This window comes from Camelus dromedarius, chromosome 7 (genome assembly GCF_036321535.1).
Source record: "Camelus dromedarius isolate mCamDro1 chromosome 7, mCamDro1.pat, whole genome shotgun sequence".
NCBI classification, from domain to species: domain Eukaryota; kingdom Metazoa; phylum Chordata; class Mammalia; order Artiodactyla; family Camelidae; genus Camelus; species Camelus dromedarius.
The window spans coordinates 54758725-54779009 of record NC_087442.1 but is presented as its reverse complement, the minus strand read 5'-3'; the positions used below and the strand labels follow the sequence as shown (position 1 = coordinate 54779009).

General features: G+C 34.0%; 1 protein-coding gene across 1 annotated transcript in view; it reads right to left on the bottom strand.

Moving 5' to 3' along the window:
* The window catches only part of VWDE (von Willebrand factor D and EGF domains), a 92331-nt gene that overhangs the window by 71985 nt on the left and 61 nt on the right, over positions 1 to 20285 (bottom strand). Inside the window, exons 2-7 of the mRNA XM_064487386.1 lie at positions 14671 to 14855; positions 13312 to 13543; positions 7720 to 7785; positions 4319 to 4566; positions 3650 to 3739; positions 1894 to 2038 (exon numbers count right to left, since the gene is read on the bottom strand). Coding sequence (XP_064343456.1) covers positions 1894 to 2038; positions 3650 to 3739; positions 4319 to 4566; positions 7720 to 7785; positions 13312 to 13543; positions 14671 to 14855 — 966 coding nt within the window. The remainder of the gene's footprint in view (positions 1 to 1893; positions 2039 to 3649; positions 3740 to 4318; positions 4567 to 7719; positions 7786 to 13311; positions 13544 to 14670; positions 14856 to 20285) is intronic.

Below are 20285 nucleotides of genomic sequence, written 5' to 3'. Positions count from 1 at the left end.
GTCCTCTAAAAAACTGGCTACAAAAGAATTTGCTCTCACATCCAATGAATGACTACAAAGTCCATCTGACATCGAGGAAGAAAGAAGTCATTAAACACTTTCTTTCAGTTATAAAATTACATTGGTCTGACATAGGTACACTGCACTAGATTCAAAATTCCTGAACAAAATTTTTCTTCATGCATTTTTTCCCATACACATAAAAAATAACAGAAACATCCAAACTCTTAACTAGCTCCCTAAGGTGGATATGGAATATATCTGGCATAGATAGAACCCTGACATCATTCCCCTGGTACATGGTATGAGGGCCAGGTGCTGTTCTCTTTAAGCCTGTGAAAAAGCAGCATTGTCTCTGTAGAAATATACTAGGGAACACCAACTTGTTCTCTATGGAAGTCAAGATACAATGAAAATACGCTTAAAGAAGATAAGATAAAGAGTATCAGAATGAAATCCAGAAATTTTCCCCCCAAAAAGGAAATTGTTTTCAATTGACAAATAATCAGAACATGCAAACTTCTAAAATGTAGGAATGTATTTAGGTTGTTTTTATATTATGATAGCAATGATTATCTTGTTGAAAGAACTGAGTGCATGAAATATAGTTTAAAGTATATTTGGAAGGAAATCTTTGCTTAACACAATTTTGAAATATGTCAATAACATCATCTGTTTCCTATTCTCCCCCACAAACTGTAGTAAAATTGGTTTACTATGCTTTTCAGAGGTAGTCTGAAGTAGAACTGTGTCAAACAGTTTGAGAGAGAGCATTTAATTTCATATTTCTGGGCTGTACTTCAAAATGAAGTGTTGCTCGTGGGGCTCCTGAAAGCTGAGTGAGTAGCTGGCTGTTATCTAACCCTGGTGCCTGTCAAGCATGCCGGGATTGTCTCTCCTTTCTCACCCTGTATCCATCTCTTTTTCTGGGCACATCCTTCCCATGAGACTCTCTCTCTTTGGCATTTTAATCCTTTTGTTTCTCTGATTTAATTAGGTATAATACAGACATGAAGACTTAGCTACATCGTATTTAGTGTATTTACTAAATAAAATTTTATGCCTTATGGTGAAAAGGTATGTGAACAGAATTATAATCTCTCTTAAAAGTTGTATCTTAATTTATGTATCTTTTACATGCTTTGGTCTCTACACAAGAGGCTTGGGGGAAAAAAAGAACCCAACCAACCCAATCATGGCTGCACATGGGTTGTCCTCTCATATTCTATCTTGTTCTGTGGCAGAATTTCAGCTCTCGTTGTGGCTGTAACAGTGGACATTTATGTGGCCATGTATCATAAAATATATATAACTAGTAACTTAAATGGAAGAATTTTAAAACACAAAAATCTCAAACATGAGCTTACATTAGGGAGTGAAGTGTGAAGTATGCATTATGAGATCCATGTTGCATAAGCATGAACTTTTAGTATAACTTAATCACACCTCCCCCATGAGGGATGATTTGGAAAATCTTGAAGAGCAATTAACCCCTCAATCTCTGAAAATAAAACAAAGAGAAGAATAAGTAGAAAGATGAAGAGAAGGAGGAGGAAAAACAAGGGGGACGAGGAAGAGAATAAAAAATGAGAATGAAGAGGAGGCAGAGGCAGAGGAGAAGAAAGATAATGAAAAGGAGGAGATTGTTCAGCATTGTTTTTTCTTTCTAATTTGTGCTTTGAGCCCAGGGGGGATAAATGTGGACTGTAAAATAGACTGCTTTGGCAATCATAAATTTGGTCCAGTATTATTAATATGGTTGAGCTCTAGTTTGATAGAAACATGCAACATGATTAATTACATAACTACATTCCAATGACTTTCTGAAAGAAAAAAAAACATTAGTTACTTTTTGAAATGTAATAATAAAATTAAATGGATTTAGTATGTTACCTTGATCAACAGTGGTCAGTTTTACCGAGATTTTGCATTCCTGATCAAGGTCACTGAATTCAGGACAAACAATAGGAACTGTGCTCTCCATCCTCAGCTGGTATTCTTTTCCATCTTCCGATATAGTGCTCAGTTCAGGCTGTAACTGGTATAAGAAAATATGCAGAGCAGTCATGTTCAAATAGAATTTATTTCTAAGGTACAATAATTTTGAAAGGGCATTTTTTCCTCAATAGCTCATATTTTGCTAAATGAGCTGGTAGTAATAATTTAAGCACTAGAATTTTTTAATTATACAAGATCGATTAAAACCAAACCCTTAAAAACAACAGCAGCGAACAGAAGAGTACATGGAGTCGCTGTAATGCTCTGAGTTTAGACACAAACTGGTTCCCCAGCACATGTTAGGCACTCTGGTTGGAGCCTGCCTTAGTGATTCTGGCTCACGGTGGGCACTGGAGAACGGAGGAGACAGAAAGATTCCTATATTCTTCCATTTGTTTGCCAAGGTTTACTGACACACCAATGGAAGATTCTACTTGTTCTTAGGGATTAATATCATCCCTAATATCAATTAGAAATCTAAGTATTTTAATACATAAATCAAAATATTATTGTCACATGAAATGTCCCAACCTTTAGCTTATTTCTCAGCCTCTGCTCTCCGCAGTTCAGCTTACTGAGTACTGAAACCTAGGACTGGTCCTATCCCAGTTCACAGGTCAGTCCTTTGTTGAGGTCAGAATTTTTATGCAGTCTCCTTTCTTGGCTGGCTCTCAAAACAGATGGCTTTGAATATTCTCCCTGTTAGCCTAATCAGAAACAGTACCTGGGCAGGTGAGAATTCTACTACTGAACCACCAATGCCCAGCATAGGAACAGTAACTGGGGGCCGACCACTTGCACTAATGTTGTCTGCTGAGTTCTTACCAGTGTAGATGCCAAGGTTCAGATTCCCAAGGTCTGAGCTCTGTTTCCACTCCCACTCCACTGTGCTTTATGCTGTTATGACAACATAGTTCAATCTCCTCACTTCTCTCTCTGCTCCCTATTGTGTAAAAATGGACTTTATCCAGAAACAGGTTTTGCCCTGGTTCTAAGTCCTGTTCTTCAGTCTGTGAATGATCCTATCTTATCCTTGAACTAGAGATGAATTCAGGTCAAACTCCAGTCCGTGGCTGAGACCTCAGAGGGTGCACAGTGCTTGCCTGCCTAGACCTCTTGATACTGGCCACACTCCTTCCATCACCTGTGGGTTCCCTGTCACTGCTGCTCATCTGGAATAGCTTGTTAGTTCTTGGACCCCAGTGCTACCAGCAGTGACTGTAGATATTATCTTGTTTAGTTAGTTCAATCTTTGCTATCTTATGCATAAAGCCTAGATTTCTCAGTCAATTCTACTCTAGTCAGAGGTTCTAGTACCTGACCTGGTATATGTCTTCCGAAATGAATAATAAATTTTGATACTCTAACTTTTGGATACATGATAGAATTAATTATGGAAACAGGATTTTTGCTTTAATCTACTCTGAGCTATTTGTGAAAAAAAAAATGCTGGTATATTACAACTTTAGTCCATTAACAGACCCTCAAACCTCACTGGCACTAGAATTGTTTGAGTTATTTCTCAAAAATACAAACTCCTGGATCTCATGATGTCTCTGATGAGGTCCTGGAACAAGCATTCACAGGTCACAGTATAGAAAACACAATTCCAGTAGAATAATTTTTCAAATCCATCCCCACAGCTACATACCTTAATGCCTGCAAAAAATTCTCGGCTTTTGATGGCTAAACTTTGTACATGTGGTTTCTCCAAGTAAAAGATGGAAGCACTACAAAATATCTATGAATATGGTTAACAAACAATCATTTAGCAATATAATTATGGAGGAAATATGTGGAAATTATTATATTTAAGTACTTAATTTTACTTTTTGGGAGATACGGCATAAGATATAATAGAAAACAAAATAATTTAAAAACTTACTTGAAAATTGAGAAAAATTCCATCATTATAAAATATTAATTATTCAAACCTCAACATAAATCAGTGTTGTAGACCTTGTATTTAAGATATATGTTAAAGTGGATAATAAATGATATTATCATTGAAAAAAATAAAAACATTTTTTTCTGGAATAAAAATCTATCATTTTAAAACCAGAAGAAGACAAATTCATAAAAGTTCATTGATAATAACTAGTATATTGCTAAAAGAAGATATTCATACAAAGTAACTAAGATTGCTGACTCATCCATTTGTCACTGGAGTTAGATCAACTGCCAAGAAAAAAATAAAAATGAAAGCATTGTGCTTATATTCTGGGGACAAAAGCTAATTTTAGAATATATTTAAAAGTCCATTTTTGAAAATTAATACATTTATGAAAATAAAAGAAAACTCAACTCTGTTTGAACATACCCTGTCTCCAAGTCTGAGGTTTATGCCATCCAGTTCTAAAAGAGAGAATGCCTGAACTGTGGTCTCTTGTTTCAGCTCCTCTTTGATTCCTTGAGAAGAAAGCCTAGACCAAGTTATGAGAAATCCCACTGAGTTGTTTGTAGGGGAAACATCGAAAGCACACCTACAGAAAAGCCTGGACTCAATCAGCTCCACCACAACCTTTGGCCTTCCTGGAGGTGGTGGTGGCAATGAGGCCGACAGCTGACCTGGTGGGAGAAAACGCATGGTTTTCACTCGGGCATCTTAAAGACAAGAGACTGACTTACAAGGGACAGCTCATGAAAACTGTAACTCAGGGATTTATATTAAGGAAAAATAAAATACATTTAGAAAAATAATTATTCTCTAGCAGTCAGCAAAGTAGCACGTTTTTATTTTGACTGATAATCATATAAATATTGATAGTAATTTTTCAGCTCATCAAGCTTATATTAATGATGTTGAATATGACTACTCTTGAAAAGTCTAGCTCTTGAATAGAAAAGTAATTTACCTTCTTTTAAGCAATTATCTTTTCTAAAAAATGGAACAAACAAAATTAACGTTTTCTACATTACAAATTCTTGTTATAAAGAAAAATAGTCATTACAATGAAAAATCAAGTGACTTACTATTTTACTTTATAAGTTATTCTGATAACTCAATCCATCATTACTTTGTGTTGAAAGAGCTGTTCATTCTGGAAGTGATTATTATGTCTTAGTGAAACATATTAAGTGTTAAACAATAGTCTAATTCTTTTAATTTTTCTGAGGTTAAAAAGGTTTGAAGTTTCCTCTGGAAACTCAGGAAGATTTTATAATTTTTATCTTTGGGCATCTGCAAGATTAAATCTATGGCTCTAAAATGCATCTAAATGAGTTTTTGATTAATTTTGTTCTGTTTTTAAAAAAGAGAAAAATATCTGAGTGATAAAATTTAAAAGTAAGATTTTAAAAGTGTGCTAAAATATACAAGTATTTTTCTATGATATATTTTGTAATTTTATGATAATCAGAAAGAAAAATTTTTTTTCAATTCTGTCATGTAGATTTTGGAAAATTCTGAGACCTTAGCCTAATGTGAGGGGAACAAACCTTATGTACTTTCAAATATTTTAAAGTGTTATTTTGTTAGTATCCAATTACAAAATCCCAATAACAAACGAATTGTTTTCAAATTAATCTGAGTAATAAATATTTTGCTAAATATTTTAAACATTAGACCAGAACATTGTATCTAGATTTGAAGGAAATAATAGACTATTTTTGAGTATATATGATTTTTTAAAAATTCTGTATCTGAGTAAAAATTTCCTCTTAAATAAACTAAGAAAAAGAAGTTGAACTTATTTCAAAACAGGGAGGGACTATCAATGAAAGTGATTATTAGGAATAAGATAATAAGTGACTGAAAAAATAATTTATGAAATTAATTTTTTAAATCAATATTTTAAATGGTATCAACTATCTGAGTAGGCTGATCATTGCCAGCAACAATGTAGATCAAAGAAAGTCATTCAAATATACTTAAAGAGAAAGGTTTCAAAATTAACAACAGATAAATTATTTCTGCTTGAAAAGCACAATTATTATCACTTCGTCAATTCTAACATTTGCATGTGCTAAATATGTTAATAAGTTTTCTATTTTATCCTGAAGCTTTATCTCTTGACTTTTGACTCAATATTTTCATTCAAGTGTTACTTTCCCAAACTGTGTATGATTTTATACAGCAATTTTTCTAATTAATTGCATAAACGTTCTGAATAGCAAAACAGTAGCTTAAATTCACTGCTTATTCAAGGAGAGAAGTGATTTTACTCTAATATATGTGTTTGATAAAGAAAATCCAAAGTTATAAAGCAGAATATCCAAACAATTATACTTCATGGTTAATGTTACTGTTATTAAGGATATTGTTTTATTCTTTATGACCGCAACTAATTGAACAGAGACTTTAAGATAAAGTAATAACTTGTTTAGAAAGCACTAGAAAAATGGGCTGAAGAATCCTTTATAAATGGAATTGGGCACAGAAAACAACTCAAAAATGATTTATTGTGAGGATCATTCTAATAGTACTTTTTAAGGACAAAACATAATAATTTTTATACCTGGTACCATGATATATTCTGATTTGTTTTATGTCATTATGGTTTATTTTACCTTTAAAACCACCTTCAATTATATTAATATGTCAACAATTCCTCATTCATTCAATGTTTCACCATATCATCATCAATATATTTGGTTAACAGGCCCCCCAAAAGGGTTAATGTTTCAGTAATTTTAATTTCTGCCCACTATTTAGGTAGGCATCATGAATTTTATTAGACAATCTATTAACAGTGATTTGTTACAGTTGGGGGGTCTTAATATTTGAAATTACTTTTTTAAAAAATTGAAGTATAGACAGTTACAGTGTTTCAGTTTCTGGTGAGCTGCACAATGTGCCAGTCATGCATATACATACATATATTCACATTCATATTCTTTTTCACTAGGTTATTACAAGGTATTGAATATAGTTCCCTGTGTTATACAGAAGAAATTTTTTAATCTATTTTTTTACATAGTGGCTAACATTTGCAAATCTCAAACTCCCAAATTTATCCCTTCCCACCCCTTTTCCCTTGGTAACTGTAAGATTGTTTACTATGTCTGTGAGCCTGTTTCTGTTTCGTAGATGAAATAACTTAAAAATTTAAATTAGAAAATACAGATTGAAGGCAGGGAAAAACTGTGACCACCATTAACATTTTTGGTGTTTATCTTTCAAGATTTACTTGGTACAAATGTAGTCTTCCCTAGAAAAGAAAAATAAGATTGTGTTGCATAATCTGATTTCTTACTTACAATATACCATGAATACTACTAATGTCGAAGAATTTATTCCTCCATTTAATATTGTTTACAGGATATTTTATCTTTATGGATACATCAAAAATATTGAATCAGCAGTTATTGGATATTTGCAATTTATTTTTTTATATTATTTGAAAAATGCTGTTACAAATACTGTGTTTGCACACTTCAAATATTTCTCTAGGTAGATTTTTGGAAGTGGAATTCCTGGGAACAAATGCATGTGAACTTTTAAGACTATTGAGATAAATTGCAAATTTTCTCATAAAAGAGTCAATCAATATACACACATATCTGTAGGATATAAATATGCCCAGCCTCTGTAGCTTTGCCAGCTCCAAGACTATTTCTTAAAGGCATAATAAAGTGATTTTAATTTTTTGATATTCATTAGACTGGGGCATTGTCAAACATTAGCATAATTCAACACATAAAGTAAGTCACAGAACATAAAAACCTGTTAAAATGATTAGTTTATAAATACATTATTAAAACATAAAATGTGATACTTACGAACACAATCACCTCCAATTTCAATTTCGTCAGGGCCACATGGGTATAATTTTGCATCAGAAATAGCTGCAAAATGTTAAAGTTTATGTATTTATTCACCTGATCATAAAGATACATAGGTAGATAATAGATTAACAGATAGATAGATATCTGAGGTGACAATTCCTTTTTGGAAAAATATGTTTTAATACAGACTAAGGCTTACTTGTTCTCAAATTTTTTCATAATAATTATTTCCATTTTCAGGATGATATCAAATGGACATAATTTGGGATCATATTTTGAAACAATTAAAGCTTTCATATCTTAGATTCCAAATTTTAGTCTGCATTATTAAGTGAGGAAACATTACACTCTCCAGAAATTAATACAACAGTTGCTTTGGTAGCCCTTCCTCAGAAGTTCCCCTCTCACCACCCCATAACTATGTACAGGATTACAGAAATGAGTCGACAACTATCGTGGTAATACTTATAACCCAATGCCAAACTCAGTTCATTGGAACAAGAGTAATTACCTGAACAGATTAGCTCATCAGGTTGCTTCTTGGAAGAATTCAGAATTTAAACCTGAGTCAAGTTAATGATGAAGCACCACAGGGATGTCTACAGATTCCTGTTTCCAAGAACATGGAGCTCTCTATTGCCCACTCCTTCTGAAACCTTCCTATTTAACTCTTCCTCAGATTCAGTGACATATCCTATAATCTTTAGTTTGTTCTTTTTTTAAACATTACTTCTACTCATTTTCTGTTACTTGCAACCCAAAGTAATGATCCATTCTGAATTATTTTTTTCATTTGCATTTTGATCAGAGTTCATTTTTCGATATAGACATCCAGTTTGTTGAAAACACGATCCAATTCTTTTCTATAGAATTGACTACATTCCTGTGTTGAAAATCAGTTTACTATCTATGTGTTGGTTTACTTCTGGACTCTATTTTTAAAAATCTATTTGTCTATCTTTTATGTTAATAATAATGACCTGTAGATTATTGTCCCTTTAGAATAAGTCTGCAAGTCAGATAGTATAATTTGTCCAATATTTTTTCTCGTTAAAGTAGTTTGGAATATTGTAGGTATTTTGTATTTTCATACAAAATTTAGACTAACTTTGCCAATTTCCACCAAAAAGCTTGCTGGGATATTGGTTAGTACTATTTTGGAAATCATCTTGAGGAGATTTGACATCTTAACATTGAGTCTTTTCATCACTGAACGTGTTTTATCTCTATTTTTTTAGATTTTCTATAATTTCTCTCAGCAAAATTTTATAGTTTTCACTTTATAGATTTTGTACACCTTTTCCCATATTTACTCTTCATTGCTAGTGTAAAGAAATACAAATCGTTTTTGAAAGTTAATCTTTTTTTCTTTCAGAATTGCTAAACTCACATAAGAGCTCCAGCAGCTAATTTGTAGATTCCATGGGATTTTCTAAATAGATGATCATGTCATGTGCATTTATGTTCATGAAGGATATTGTTTCATAGTTTCCTTGTAATGCCTACGTCTGATTTTACTTTCAGAATAATGCTCACCTCAAAGAAGTTTAAAAGTAGTCTCTCTATTTTGAGGGGGAGAGTTGTGTAAAATTGGTATTCTTTCCAACTTAAATGTTGGGAAGAATTCCCAAGCTATCTGGGCATGGGGTTTTGTTTGTTTTGTGGGATAGAATTTAACTAGAAATACAATTCATTTAAAGGATATAGGGTCATTGAAATTCACTTATTTTGAGTGAGCTTTGGTTCCTGTGAATTTCAGTTTGTCTGCCTCACTTAAGTTGAGTTCACTGGCAGAGTTATTCATAATAATCCTCTTATTACCCTTGTAATATCTGTAGAATCTGTAGTTGTATCACCTGTCTTATTCCTGATACTGGTAATTTTATTTTACCTTTTTTACTGATTAAATGGGCTAGAGAATTACTAATTTTATTGAATTTTTCAAAGAACCAGCTTTTGATTTTCCTGAGTTTTTTTCAGTGTTGTGTATTGTTGCAATGATTTTCACTCTGATCATTATTTCCTTTCATCTGCTTACCCTGGGTCTCATTTGTACTCCTTCTTCCAGTCTCAGTGTATAAACTGAGAGAGTTAATTTGTGACCTTTCTTATTTTCCAATATAGCTGTTTCCTGAGTGTTTCTCTGAATTAACTTCAAAATTTTTTGTGATATTCTGATTTCCTTAATTTAGGGCCCAGAACGTGTTCTATCTTGGTTGATGTTTCACGTGCCTTTGTAGATAATATAGATTGTTCTGTTATTTGTAGAATCTTTTCTAAATGTCATCTAGATCAAGCTGTTGATAAGAGTTTTTCTATTCTCCTCCATTTTTGCTGTTTCTGTTTCTACAAACCCAGTTATTGATTAATGGGTATTAATCCCCAACATAAACTGTAGATTGGTCCATTTCTTCTTGAAAATCCGTAAGTTTTGCTTCATGTATTTTGAATCTGTTATTAGGGACATAAGTGTTTAGCATTGTTATGTTCTGTTGCTGAATTGACCCATTTATCATTAGGGAATGACTCTTGTTTTTCCAGGTAACACTCTTTGCTCTGTAATCTGCTCTGCTAATACTAATATGGGCACCCAGGATTTCTTACGATTTGTGTTACCTAAGTATATCTTTTGCTATCCTTACACTCTCAACCTCATTTTTAAAATATTTAAAGTGGGTTTTTCTGGGCAGCCTATATAGTTGGGTCTTGCTTTTCTGTTCAATCTGACAATTTCTGACTCTTAGGTGGGTATTTACACCATACATACTTAACTGCTTATTGACACTGTGGGGTTTAAATTTACCATGTTGCTGTTCTGTATTTGTCCTATTGGCACTTTTCACCTTTCTCTGCCCCTTAAAAAAATTGAGTGTATTTTATGATTCCATTTTATCTCCCTTGTTGGCTGATTTGCTATATTTTTTTCAGTGGGTGCTGTAGGGTTTATGGTATACATTCTTAATTTCTCATAGCCTATTTTCAATTGATATGTTGCCTCTTCATGTATATAGTATTATGGGTATGTCTGATTAATAACTTATACATTGAGTCAAAAATGGTGATCATCTCCCAGAAATTCTGTTTTCCCTAAAACCAGTAGGATGACTTTAATATGAAGAATGAGAGAAAAAAATTTGAATATTTAAGCTTGGGAAATTGAGTAAGTTGTAATGACATTAACAAAGCAGGAAATAACTTTTTACGTTTTAAGCTCATGTCAAGAAAATGAAAATTTTAAATACTGAATGTTAAAATCCAATGTAAGCGACAACAATAACAAAAATTCAATATAAACAATAGCAAAACAAAATTTCTGCTGAAGTGATTATTTGTATTTTATGTATTCTCTGGCGTAGTTCTTTTTTTTCATTGTTAACAGTTGTCAGTATTTGTTAAACTGATGTAGATAAATTGTTGGTTTTTTCTGTTGAAACACCTGCAGAATTTTACACACATATTTGGTAATAGTATTTGAAATTTTATAAAAATTAACTACTTTTTGATGGCAAGAGTATTAAAAAATACTAAAAAGACATTTTTCAGAATCTCTCAGCATGGCCACTCAATGAAGCTAATGCACCTGTCTGGGTTTTCTTCCCAGAGAATGACATTAGCTCTACGAACTGAGCAGATGCTGCCCTTCCTTACTGAACATGCTGCTTCCAGCCAGGACTAGCTGGCCAGCAGCTGTGTAAGAAATGTGAAGATTTACTGGCTAACTTTCTCAGGATAATTCTCCAAAGATTTCTCAATGCACAGAGAATAAAACACAGAGCTTCTTAAATATTAGGCCAGGCTGCTCTTCCAAACCTGTGTCTCTTTATGCTCTCCCTTGATAAGTGAGACCCTGCATCTCTGTCCTGCTTTCACGCTTGCGAGCACACCGTACTCTAATCACCTGAAGGCCTTTCACGTGCTACTGCTGCTGTCTGGGGTGTTCTTCCCCTCACTTTTTATGTGATCCAGGACCATTTACCCTCCAGTTCTCAGTGCCAAGGCCTGTTCTCAGAAAAGGCTTTCTTTAGCCACACCACATTATAATGTCATCTTCCTCTTTCCTCCAGTTTTCCCATTTACAATAAGTTTTAATCTTTTCATTCATAATTTAATTAATTGCAATTATTTGCAATTTATAATTCCATGTATTTTCATTCTAGATATTGTCCTTGGTTCTTCTCTTTCCATCTCCTCTCATCGCCAGTGCATGAGCTCTGCCTCCAAAAGACATCCCAATTCAGGACCCTCTTTCCTTTGTCTCTGCTATAAGCCATCCCCGCCTTCCCCAACATTTAAATCACCACCTTTTTATTGAATTAATGCAACAGCCTCGTAAACAGTGCAGGAAGAGTAACCTTTTAAATACAACCCTCAGACAGCATTATTAACTTACTTAAAACCCCATAAGACTTTACACTGCAATTGTGCCTAAATGTAAGTTCTTACCAACAGCGTGCAGACGCTGCAGACCCTGTTACCTTCCAGCTTCTCTGACAGCATCTCACAAGGCTCACGCACTCAGTCTGTTCCCACCAAGCTGTTTCTTCTTCAGTTCCTGGAATGTTTATCTTCACACCTGTCTAAGGACATTTGCATTTGCTCTTCTTTTTATCTGAAATGCTCTTTTCCCATACCTTTTAATGACTGGCTCATTCTCTTCATTCGGAGCTCAGCTCAAGTTCATCACCTATTCAGAGAGACCTTCCCAAGTGCCTTTGTAAGACAGCATTCCTGTGCCAGTCAACCCCTATTATACTGACCTGTTTTCCTTAATTTATAACACCTATTGCTTTCCAAAATAATTTTATTCTTTATTTTATTTTTGTTTTGTGATAAACATTTTATTTTAAAATAATTTTAGATTTACATAGAAGTTGAAAAATAGTGTAGAGCTTTCCTTCATACCCCTTATCCATCTTCCACTAATGTTCACATATTACAAAACCATGATACATCTGTCAAAGCTAAGAAATTGACTTTAGGACTCTACTTTAAAATAAGCTGAAGACTCTATTCAGATTTTACCAGTTTTCCACAAATGTTCTTTTCTGTTACAGTTATCCAATCCAGGATATCATCACAGTGCATTACTCATACTCCCCTAGCCCTTTCCAGTCTTTGTTCGTTTCTTACTCTCTCATGGCTTTCCATGATTGTGACACTTTTGAAGAGTACTATTCATGTATTTTATACAATGTTTCTCAACTTGGGTTTATATGAATTTGCTCATAATTAGACCGGGGTTACAGCATTTGAGGAAGAATATCACGAAGGAGAAGGGTCCTTATTGTACGTTATCAGTAGATAAATGATACCAATATTCATTATATTATCACTACCAACGTTAACCATTGATATTTTCACACTGACAAATATTTTTGAGAAGTTTAAGATCTTGGCAAAGAATTCTGAACAAATCTGGCCCAACTGAAACCAGGAATTTAGCCTCACTCTAGCAATAGTAGTAAACCAGATCTCTTACTGAGATTTGCATTAATTGCGTACACCCCATCCAGAAGATGGCACAAACACACCGACACACAGAGTTCCATCACTAGCAGTTCATGTGTATTACACATGTTTTCTTACCTTCTGCACAATATCCCATACATCCCTGGGTGGGCTGTAGTAAGTATACAAAGAACTTCCCACAGTTTCTTACAGACACTGGGATTTGAAAAAGACAGCAGTCTTTTGTAGTGCTAAACAAAAACTGCCAGGTGGCACAAGCTGTCAGTTGCTTGATCTCTCCAGGAGGGGGCAGTGTTTCTGAATCTCTCAGAGACAGCCAGATCGGGGCCTGTGTTCCACAGTGATTCATCTTTTGAATCAGAGAAAAAAAAAGTTGAAAATTCAAGGTATTTTCATACATGGTAGATAAATCAACTTTGCATTTTCTTTTAAACAACCTATAAAATATTAAATTATAAATCATTAAAAAAATCGAATAACTTGTACTGTAGCATAAAAGAAAAAGTATAGTAAAGTACATTTATGGAATAGTAAATTTAAGGATAGAGTCCTCATAATTAATATAATCTTATTCAGTTATAATATTTTTATCCCATTTATTGCATTTATATTGTGAACAAGACAAATTCAGTATCAGTTGACTTACTAAAATAGCTGAAATATTCTAAAAGAGAATAAGTCAACTTGAAGTCATTCTAACATATAGTACAAAGATAGACTGATCTTGGAGATTTCTTGAAAAATTTCTGGAAATAGTATATGTAAGAAGTTAACACACAGTTCAAGAAGCATCAAAAAATCAGGGGAGAAGGAGAGGATTGTTCAAAATCTGGAGATGGACCAACAGGTTGGCAAATTGGAAAAAAAAAATGAAGTTAAAGCCTTATTTGAAGCCAAATTGGGATATCTTTCCTGAATTCTTTTTGAATTATATAGGTAAAGAAGAAAATAATTTCCACTTCGGCATAATTTTAAAAATGTAGGTAACGATAAGGAAAACATCCCATTAAGACATAATCCTTCTATTAAGCAGACAAGAACTGAAGCACTTAAAATACACAGTATTTTACTGTTTGCAAGCTACTGTGATTAAGTACATGAGCCCTGGAGAATGACTGCCTGTGATCAAAACTTGACTGTCTGACTGCTACCTCGGTGACTCTAGGAGTGTTACACCTAAAAATAGGCCTCCTGTACTGTACGATAGGAGTCATGATGAGAGACTGTCTTGTACAGTTGTGACAGTTAGATAGCGTAAGTGAAAACACTGGGTGGACCATTGAGCACTGTATTCACTATTACTATTACTTTCAGAATAGGGAATATGGGAGGACTCCCTTGGCTTAACTCAATCTTGACACAAAATTAAAATAGTATTTCAGCATGAGAAACAAATCGGCTGTAACAAGATTCAATCCTTATATGAAAAAAACACTTAAGAAAGATCACATGTAGATCACAATAGTGAGCTGATACCTCTACACATTTGGTTGGCATCTCAGCAGGTCTGTCAAAGAGGAGAAACCGATACCAGCCGGGAGACAGGGAATGGTCACATATCAGGTCTTGGATGGCTGACTGCTGGAGGTGTAAGGAGTCAAAGTGGACACTTCTGTAAGGGCTCTGGAGCAACTGGTGTCCCCCAGGAGTGCACTCCTGAACTAGAATGGAAAGATAGATGTCTTTATGTGTGTATTCCCTACCTTAGCATGGTTCAGTCCTAAATTGAAGTTTAGTCCTCAAACAAAAATAGAGCAGATAAACCCATAAGTGCACAAAAAGATCATCTGAACTAGCAGGTGCCAAGATGACTTAATCTGCACTTCCCATAAATACAACAAACAAATCAAAAACTCTTTAGAATGTACTTTTGAGGATCAAGGATTTTGTTTTCATTTAATTTGGAAAAGCAAAATTGCCGATTGCTGTTGAGTCAGGATTTGTGTATTCCTACTATCTGGAGGCAGAGGCCTTACAAAGACTTCTCTTGAGAATGGTCCTTCAGATTTGAATGCCATTATTGACCCTCCATGACCTGCTTTGCACCACAGTAGCTGCATGCCCCCCAGATCCCATCTCTGGCAGATTCTGGAATGCAATGAATGAAACCAATCTTTCAATGCCAATACAGTTTTTGTAAAATGCCTTCGTACTGGAGCTCTTGCAATTTTTAGTGCTGGAAAAAATAGAAAGTTTTCAACTTTCTTTTTTTTTTTTTTAAGATGAAAGTATTGAAGTTAATTTTTATTTCTAAGCACAGGAAAAGGAATGGGGTGGAGGGGGAAAGTTTTGAAGGGAAAACAAGAAAAGACCATGTAGAAAGAGACAGTTCTGTAGTTTTTTTAGGAAAGTCATTTTCTGAGCAGTAGTTGGCCTGCAAGATACTTTTTCTGTCAGACCCACAGAGGCAAAACGTAAAGTTTCTTTTCCCAGCATGAAAGAGAAGCGAACAGGAGACAATGAAAACAGTTATCCTAGAAATACAGCTCTTGTTTGAGGCTCCTGTCTCCCAAATCATAAGAAACACAAGGAACTGTCCTTATTTAGACACCAGAGCATATTGTTGACACAGTGGGCAGAAAATCTCCCAATATTAGATACTATGTTTGTTCAAGAAAAACACTCCAATAAAGATAATATCTATGAAACAGAAATGGGGAAGAAAAGTTTAATCATTACTAAGCTACCTCACTATAGAAAATTTTTATCTAACTGAACAAAACTCTCAAACTTTTTTTTATATAATTTTAGGTTACAGAGTGTTTATGAACTAAAATCAATTTGCAAACAAATTAACAAGGAGCACAATAAGCTAGAGATATTAATTTGTAAGTCAGTCTCACAAGTGCAGCTTATGAAAACTGTCTTTATTATAATTTTTTGCTTTTTATTTTGTTGTTTGTAGTTATAAAGATACTGTTTTGTGTGATAAAAGATCTCCCCGAAGAATTTTTTTTTTAGTAAAAGATATTTGGAATGACCACAAAAGGTTCTTCTTCCTTTTGTCTCTAGTTTCACCAGTTATAAATGCCCCAAAATGCTCCAGTGACTCTGACTATCTCAATCTGACAACAGTAGATAAATATTTTATAAAACGTATGTGGGTAGAAGTCAGGGACTGCACCATCATTTCATTTAATTTTGAAATATTTCTAATTCCTGTCAATATCAGGTGATTGCATCTGGTTAGAAACTAAGGAAAATATTTAAAAAGAGATTACTAGCGAGGTTTGCATGAATTATTCAAATGTTTTCTCTGATCTTACCCTGTAATAGAATTTTGTCTTGGGGAAAAAGTCAATAACTCCATCTTTATTCTGTGCAGTATTTCTTCTTCCTAGGCGCTTCTGTAATTCTCACATTTCCTCTGATTTTGCTGCTTTGAATAATTGTTTTCTAACTCAAAGCTAATGATGTAATAAATGTAGAAGAAATTACAGTGTGACATCAACAATACTAAAGAATATTTAAACAGAGATGTTTAAAAATTTATTTATTTATTTTAGAGGAAAATCCCTGATTTGTGTAATTAATACTAGCTCATTCTTTGTACCGTTTATTTCACAATTTTCCTTCCAGATCTACTTGTCTCTTTTAGGATGTTCAAGGTCTTTATAGAACAATTTTAAATCTTATCAGCAATGAACAAGCCACACTCTTAAAAACCTCATTACAACCTTAACTCTAGAATGGAAGATATAGTTAACTATAGCTGGTCTGGGCTCTCGTTTGGGAATTTAGGGGCCTAGCTCCCCAAGTACTGAAAGAATAACTCTACAGGCCTACTTCATCAGTCAATTTCATGACATGAATGATGTACAAAGCTTTCTAGCAAACTCAATGTAGCTTTTTTTCTCTCAAAACAAAAGCATATGTAAAATATACTTTAAAATTTACATTTCAACTTATTCTATCTTCTTCCCAATAAGATTTAAAGAAGCTAGGCAGTATGTAATAGAATCTGCAATACTTGGATTTCAAATACTTTTAAAAAAGTGCATCAGGTTATAAGTAATGGATACATAATGATACAATATGCAAACAGTTTTCTAGTTTTATTTGTAGATGTAAGCAACCTATATTAGATTATTTTCTGGTTTAATACATTGGCTAAGACTAGCATTCTGTAAGATTTATAACTAGGTGACAAACAAGTATGTTAAGAAACTAAATAAATCAATGTATTTTTAAGAGATGAATGTGCTTAATGCCTAAGGACGGCCATTTCATAATAGCTGAGTTTATAATTATAAAATCTTTGTTATATTGCTCTATGGGAATTTTAAATATTTGTGAATTTTTAAAAAACTGTGTAATTTCCCCAAAGATGTAGGAAAGGGGAAAACCACCTTCGAACTCCAAATTCACTGAGAAATAAAAATTTAATCATTAAGCTTCTGATATTCAAAATTGTATTATGGGTTCTACAACAACACAAAAGCCTAAAAGGCACGGTTAAATAGAGCGATGGGTTTGCTAAGTCTCTTTAATTTTAATGGGAAATGACAGTCTTTTCAATAAAGGGTGAAGTTGGACCTTTTGGTTATACCAATCACAAAAGTTAATTCAAAATCAATCAGAGACCAAAATACAAGAGCTAAAACTATGAGAGTTAGGGAAAAACGTTGGGGTACATTTCTATGATTTTAGATTTGGCAGTATATTTCACGATATGACAACAAAGCACAGCAACAAAAGATAGATAAATTGGGCTTCATTAACATTAACTTCTGTACTTCAAAGGACATTATCAAGAAAGCGAAAAGACGACTTAGAGAATGGGTGAAAATAATTGTAATTCATATATCTGCTAAGATCATTGTACCTAGAATATACAAATAACTCATATGATTCAATAACAGAAAAGGCCAGCAACCTGATTAACAAATTGGCAAAAGATTTGAGTAGGTGTTTCTCTAAAGAAGATGTGTAAATGTCCAGTAAACACATGGGAAATGTTTGACGTCATTAGCCACCAGGGAAATGCAAATCGACCCACAGTGAGATGTCGCTTCATTCCCACTAGAGTGGTTAGAATCAAAATTTCAGGTAATAACAAGTGCTGATGAACAAGGCTGTGGATAAATTGGAATCTTCATACACTGCTGCAGGAATATAAAACAGTGTAGTCACTTTGGAAAATATCCTAGCTATTCCTGAAATGGTTAAACACCATTACCCTGTGAGCCAATAACTCTACTCCTAGGTATATTTCTAAAAGAAATGAAAACATGTCCATACAAAATCTTGTACCTGAATGTTTATAGCAGACCTATTTGTAATAGTCAAAAGTTGGAAATAACCCAAATGTTCATCAACTGATGAACTTGTATACAGAACATGGTACACACTTACAATGGAATACTCTTCCATCACAAAAAGAGATGAAGTACCAATACACATACTACATCATGATGAACCTTGAAAACATCATGCTAAATGAAAGAAGTCAGGCACAAAAGACAATCTATTATGTGATTCATTTAGATAAAATATCCAGAGTAGGCAGATCTATAGAGCAGAAGGTAGATTAGTGATTACTTACAGTTGGGAAGATGGAGAGGGTGAAGGAGGGGGTAGAGAGAGGTTAGCTAGAGTATGGTATTTCTTTTGAAGGTGACAAAAGTGTTCTAAAATTGACTATAGTAATGGCTGCACGTGTTTATATACATAAACCCATGTCATTGTATCCTGTAATAAACCACTGTACACTGTAAATGAGTGATTAGTATGGTATATGAACTATATTGTAACAAAGCTGTATGCAAAAAGTCTTGTGTTTTCCATTTGTCTCCCCTTTTATCTGTGCTAACTCTAGTAAATATATAGAAGTTTATTATAAACTTTATTTTAAACTCCACCATGGTATGAGCTTAGAACCTGGTAACGGCACTGCTCGCCTTCAGTAAAGGGATTACAAGGCTATTTTATAGAGACAAGAAGTGGTTACGTGATCTTAATAAACACTGAAGTAAATTCCTTTATAAATATTGGTCACTGTTCTGGAAACATTATCTAACTATAATAACTGCATATTTAATATATTATTACATGTATTTTTAACAGTTCTTCATGAAGATCTAGTAAATGTGTAAGCAAACCAAAGAAGACACAGACCACTGATAGCTTGTTGAGGTGTAGCATTTCAGGAAATAACTTAATTGGGTTCTAATATTCTTTTTACACTTTTACATGGCGGGGTGCTTATTCTCCCTCCCTTTTTTACAGAGTAAACTTACCTCAGTAAAATAGATTAAGATCAACAAAGTGATAAAACAAAATTATACCTTGAATGTTTATAAATGTTGCTCACAATCTTTTTTTTTTTTAAGCTTCAGGTAATTTTACACAGATCAGATTCATTTCTGAAAATTAAGTAAACTTGTCTAAGAACAAGTCACCTTTCATTTAATATTCCCATCTGTGTGAACACAAAAACGATCAGGAAGGGCTAATGAATGTTGTTTTGTTTTAACTTCACTGTACTTTAAATTATATGTCCTTAGTCTTGGATTGAAGTGGGAAGAGAGCTAATCTCTCCTTAGAGATCTCTTTTACAGTAGCAAAACAGATTCTAACAGATAAACGAAAAATATTATACACAAAACTTATTGAATTACTATAGGAATAAACTGTTCGTCAATTTATTATTTCCGGGGGGTGATGAGTGGTGTAGAAATCGTGCATTTTGGAGTTGAGCTCTTTTCGGATATTTCAGATCCATTTGTCCATAGGACACCTGGCAGATCCAGCAAAACTTTCTTTCTTACAGTGAATTAAAGGGACTTTAAGGAGCAGAATATCATCAGGAAACAGACAAAGGAACAAAAGCGGGACTGGGGGTCTTAAGAGGAGGAGAAGAGGCGGCAACAACCGCCTGTGCGCAAAGGAAAACTGGAGCGCACTAAGATTGTGAGGTGACCTTTCCAAAGACTGTGTTAGGGCAGAGTAGAGGTTGATAAGAGACAAATAATAGATGAGGCCATTAGATCCGCAAGCACTCTCCACGTGTCATCCAGGAAGTCAGCCCCCCTCTCCCAAAGGCCCAGGTGGCGCCGCTGCGCTCCCATCCGCCAGCGCCCTACCTGGCC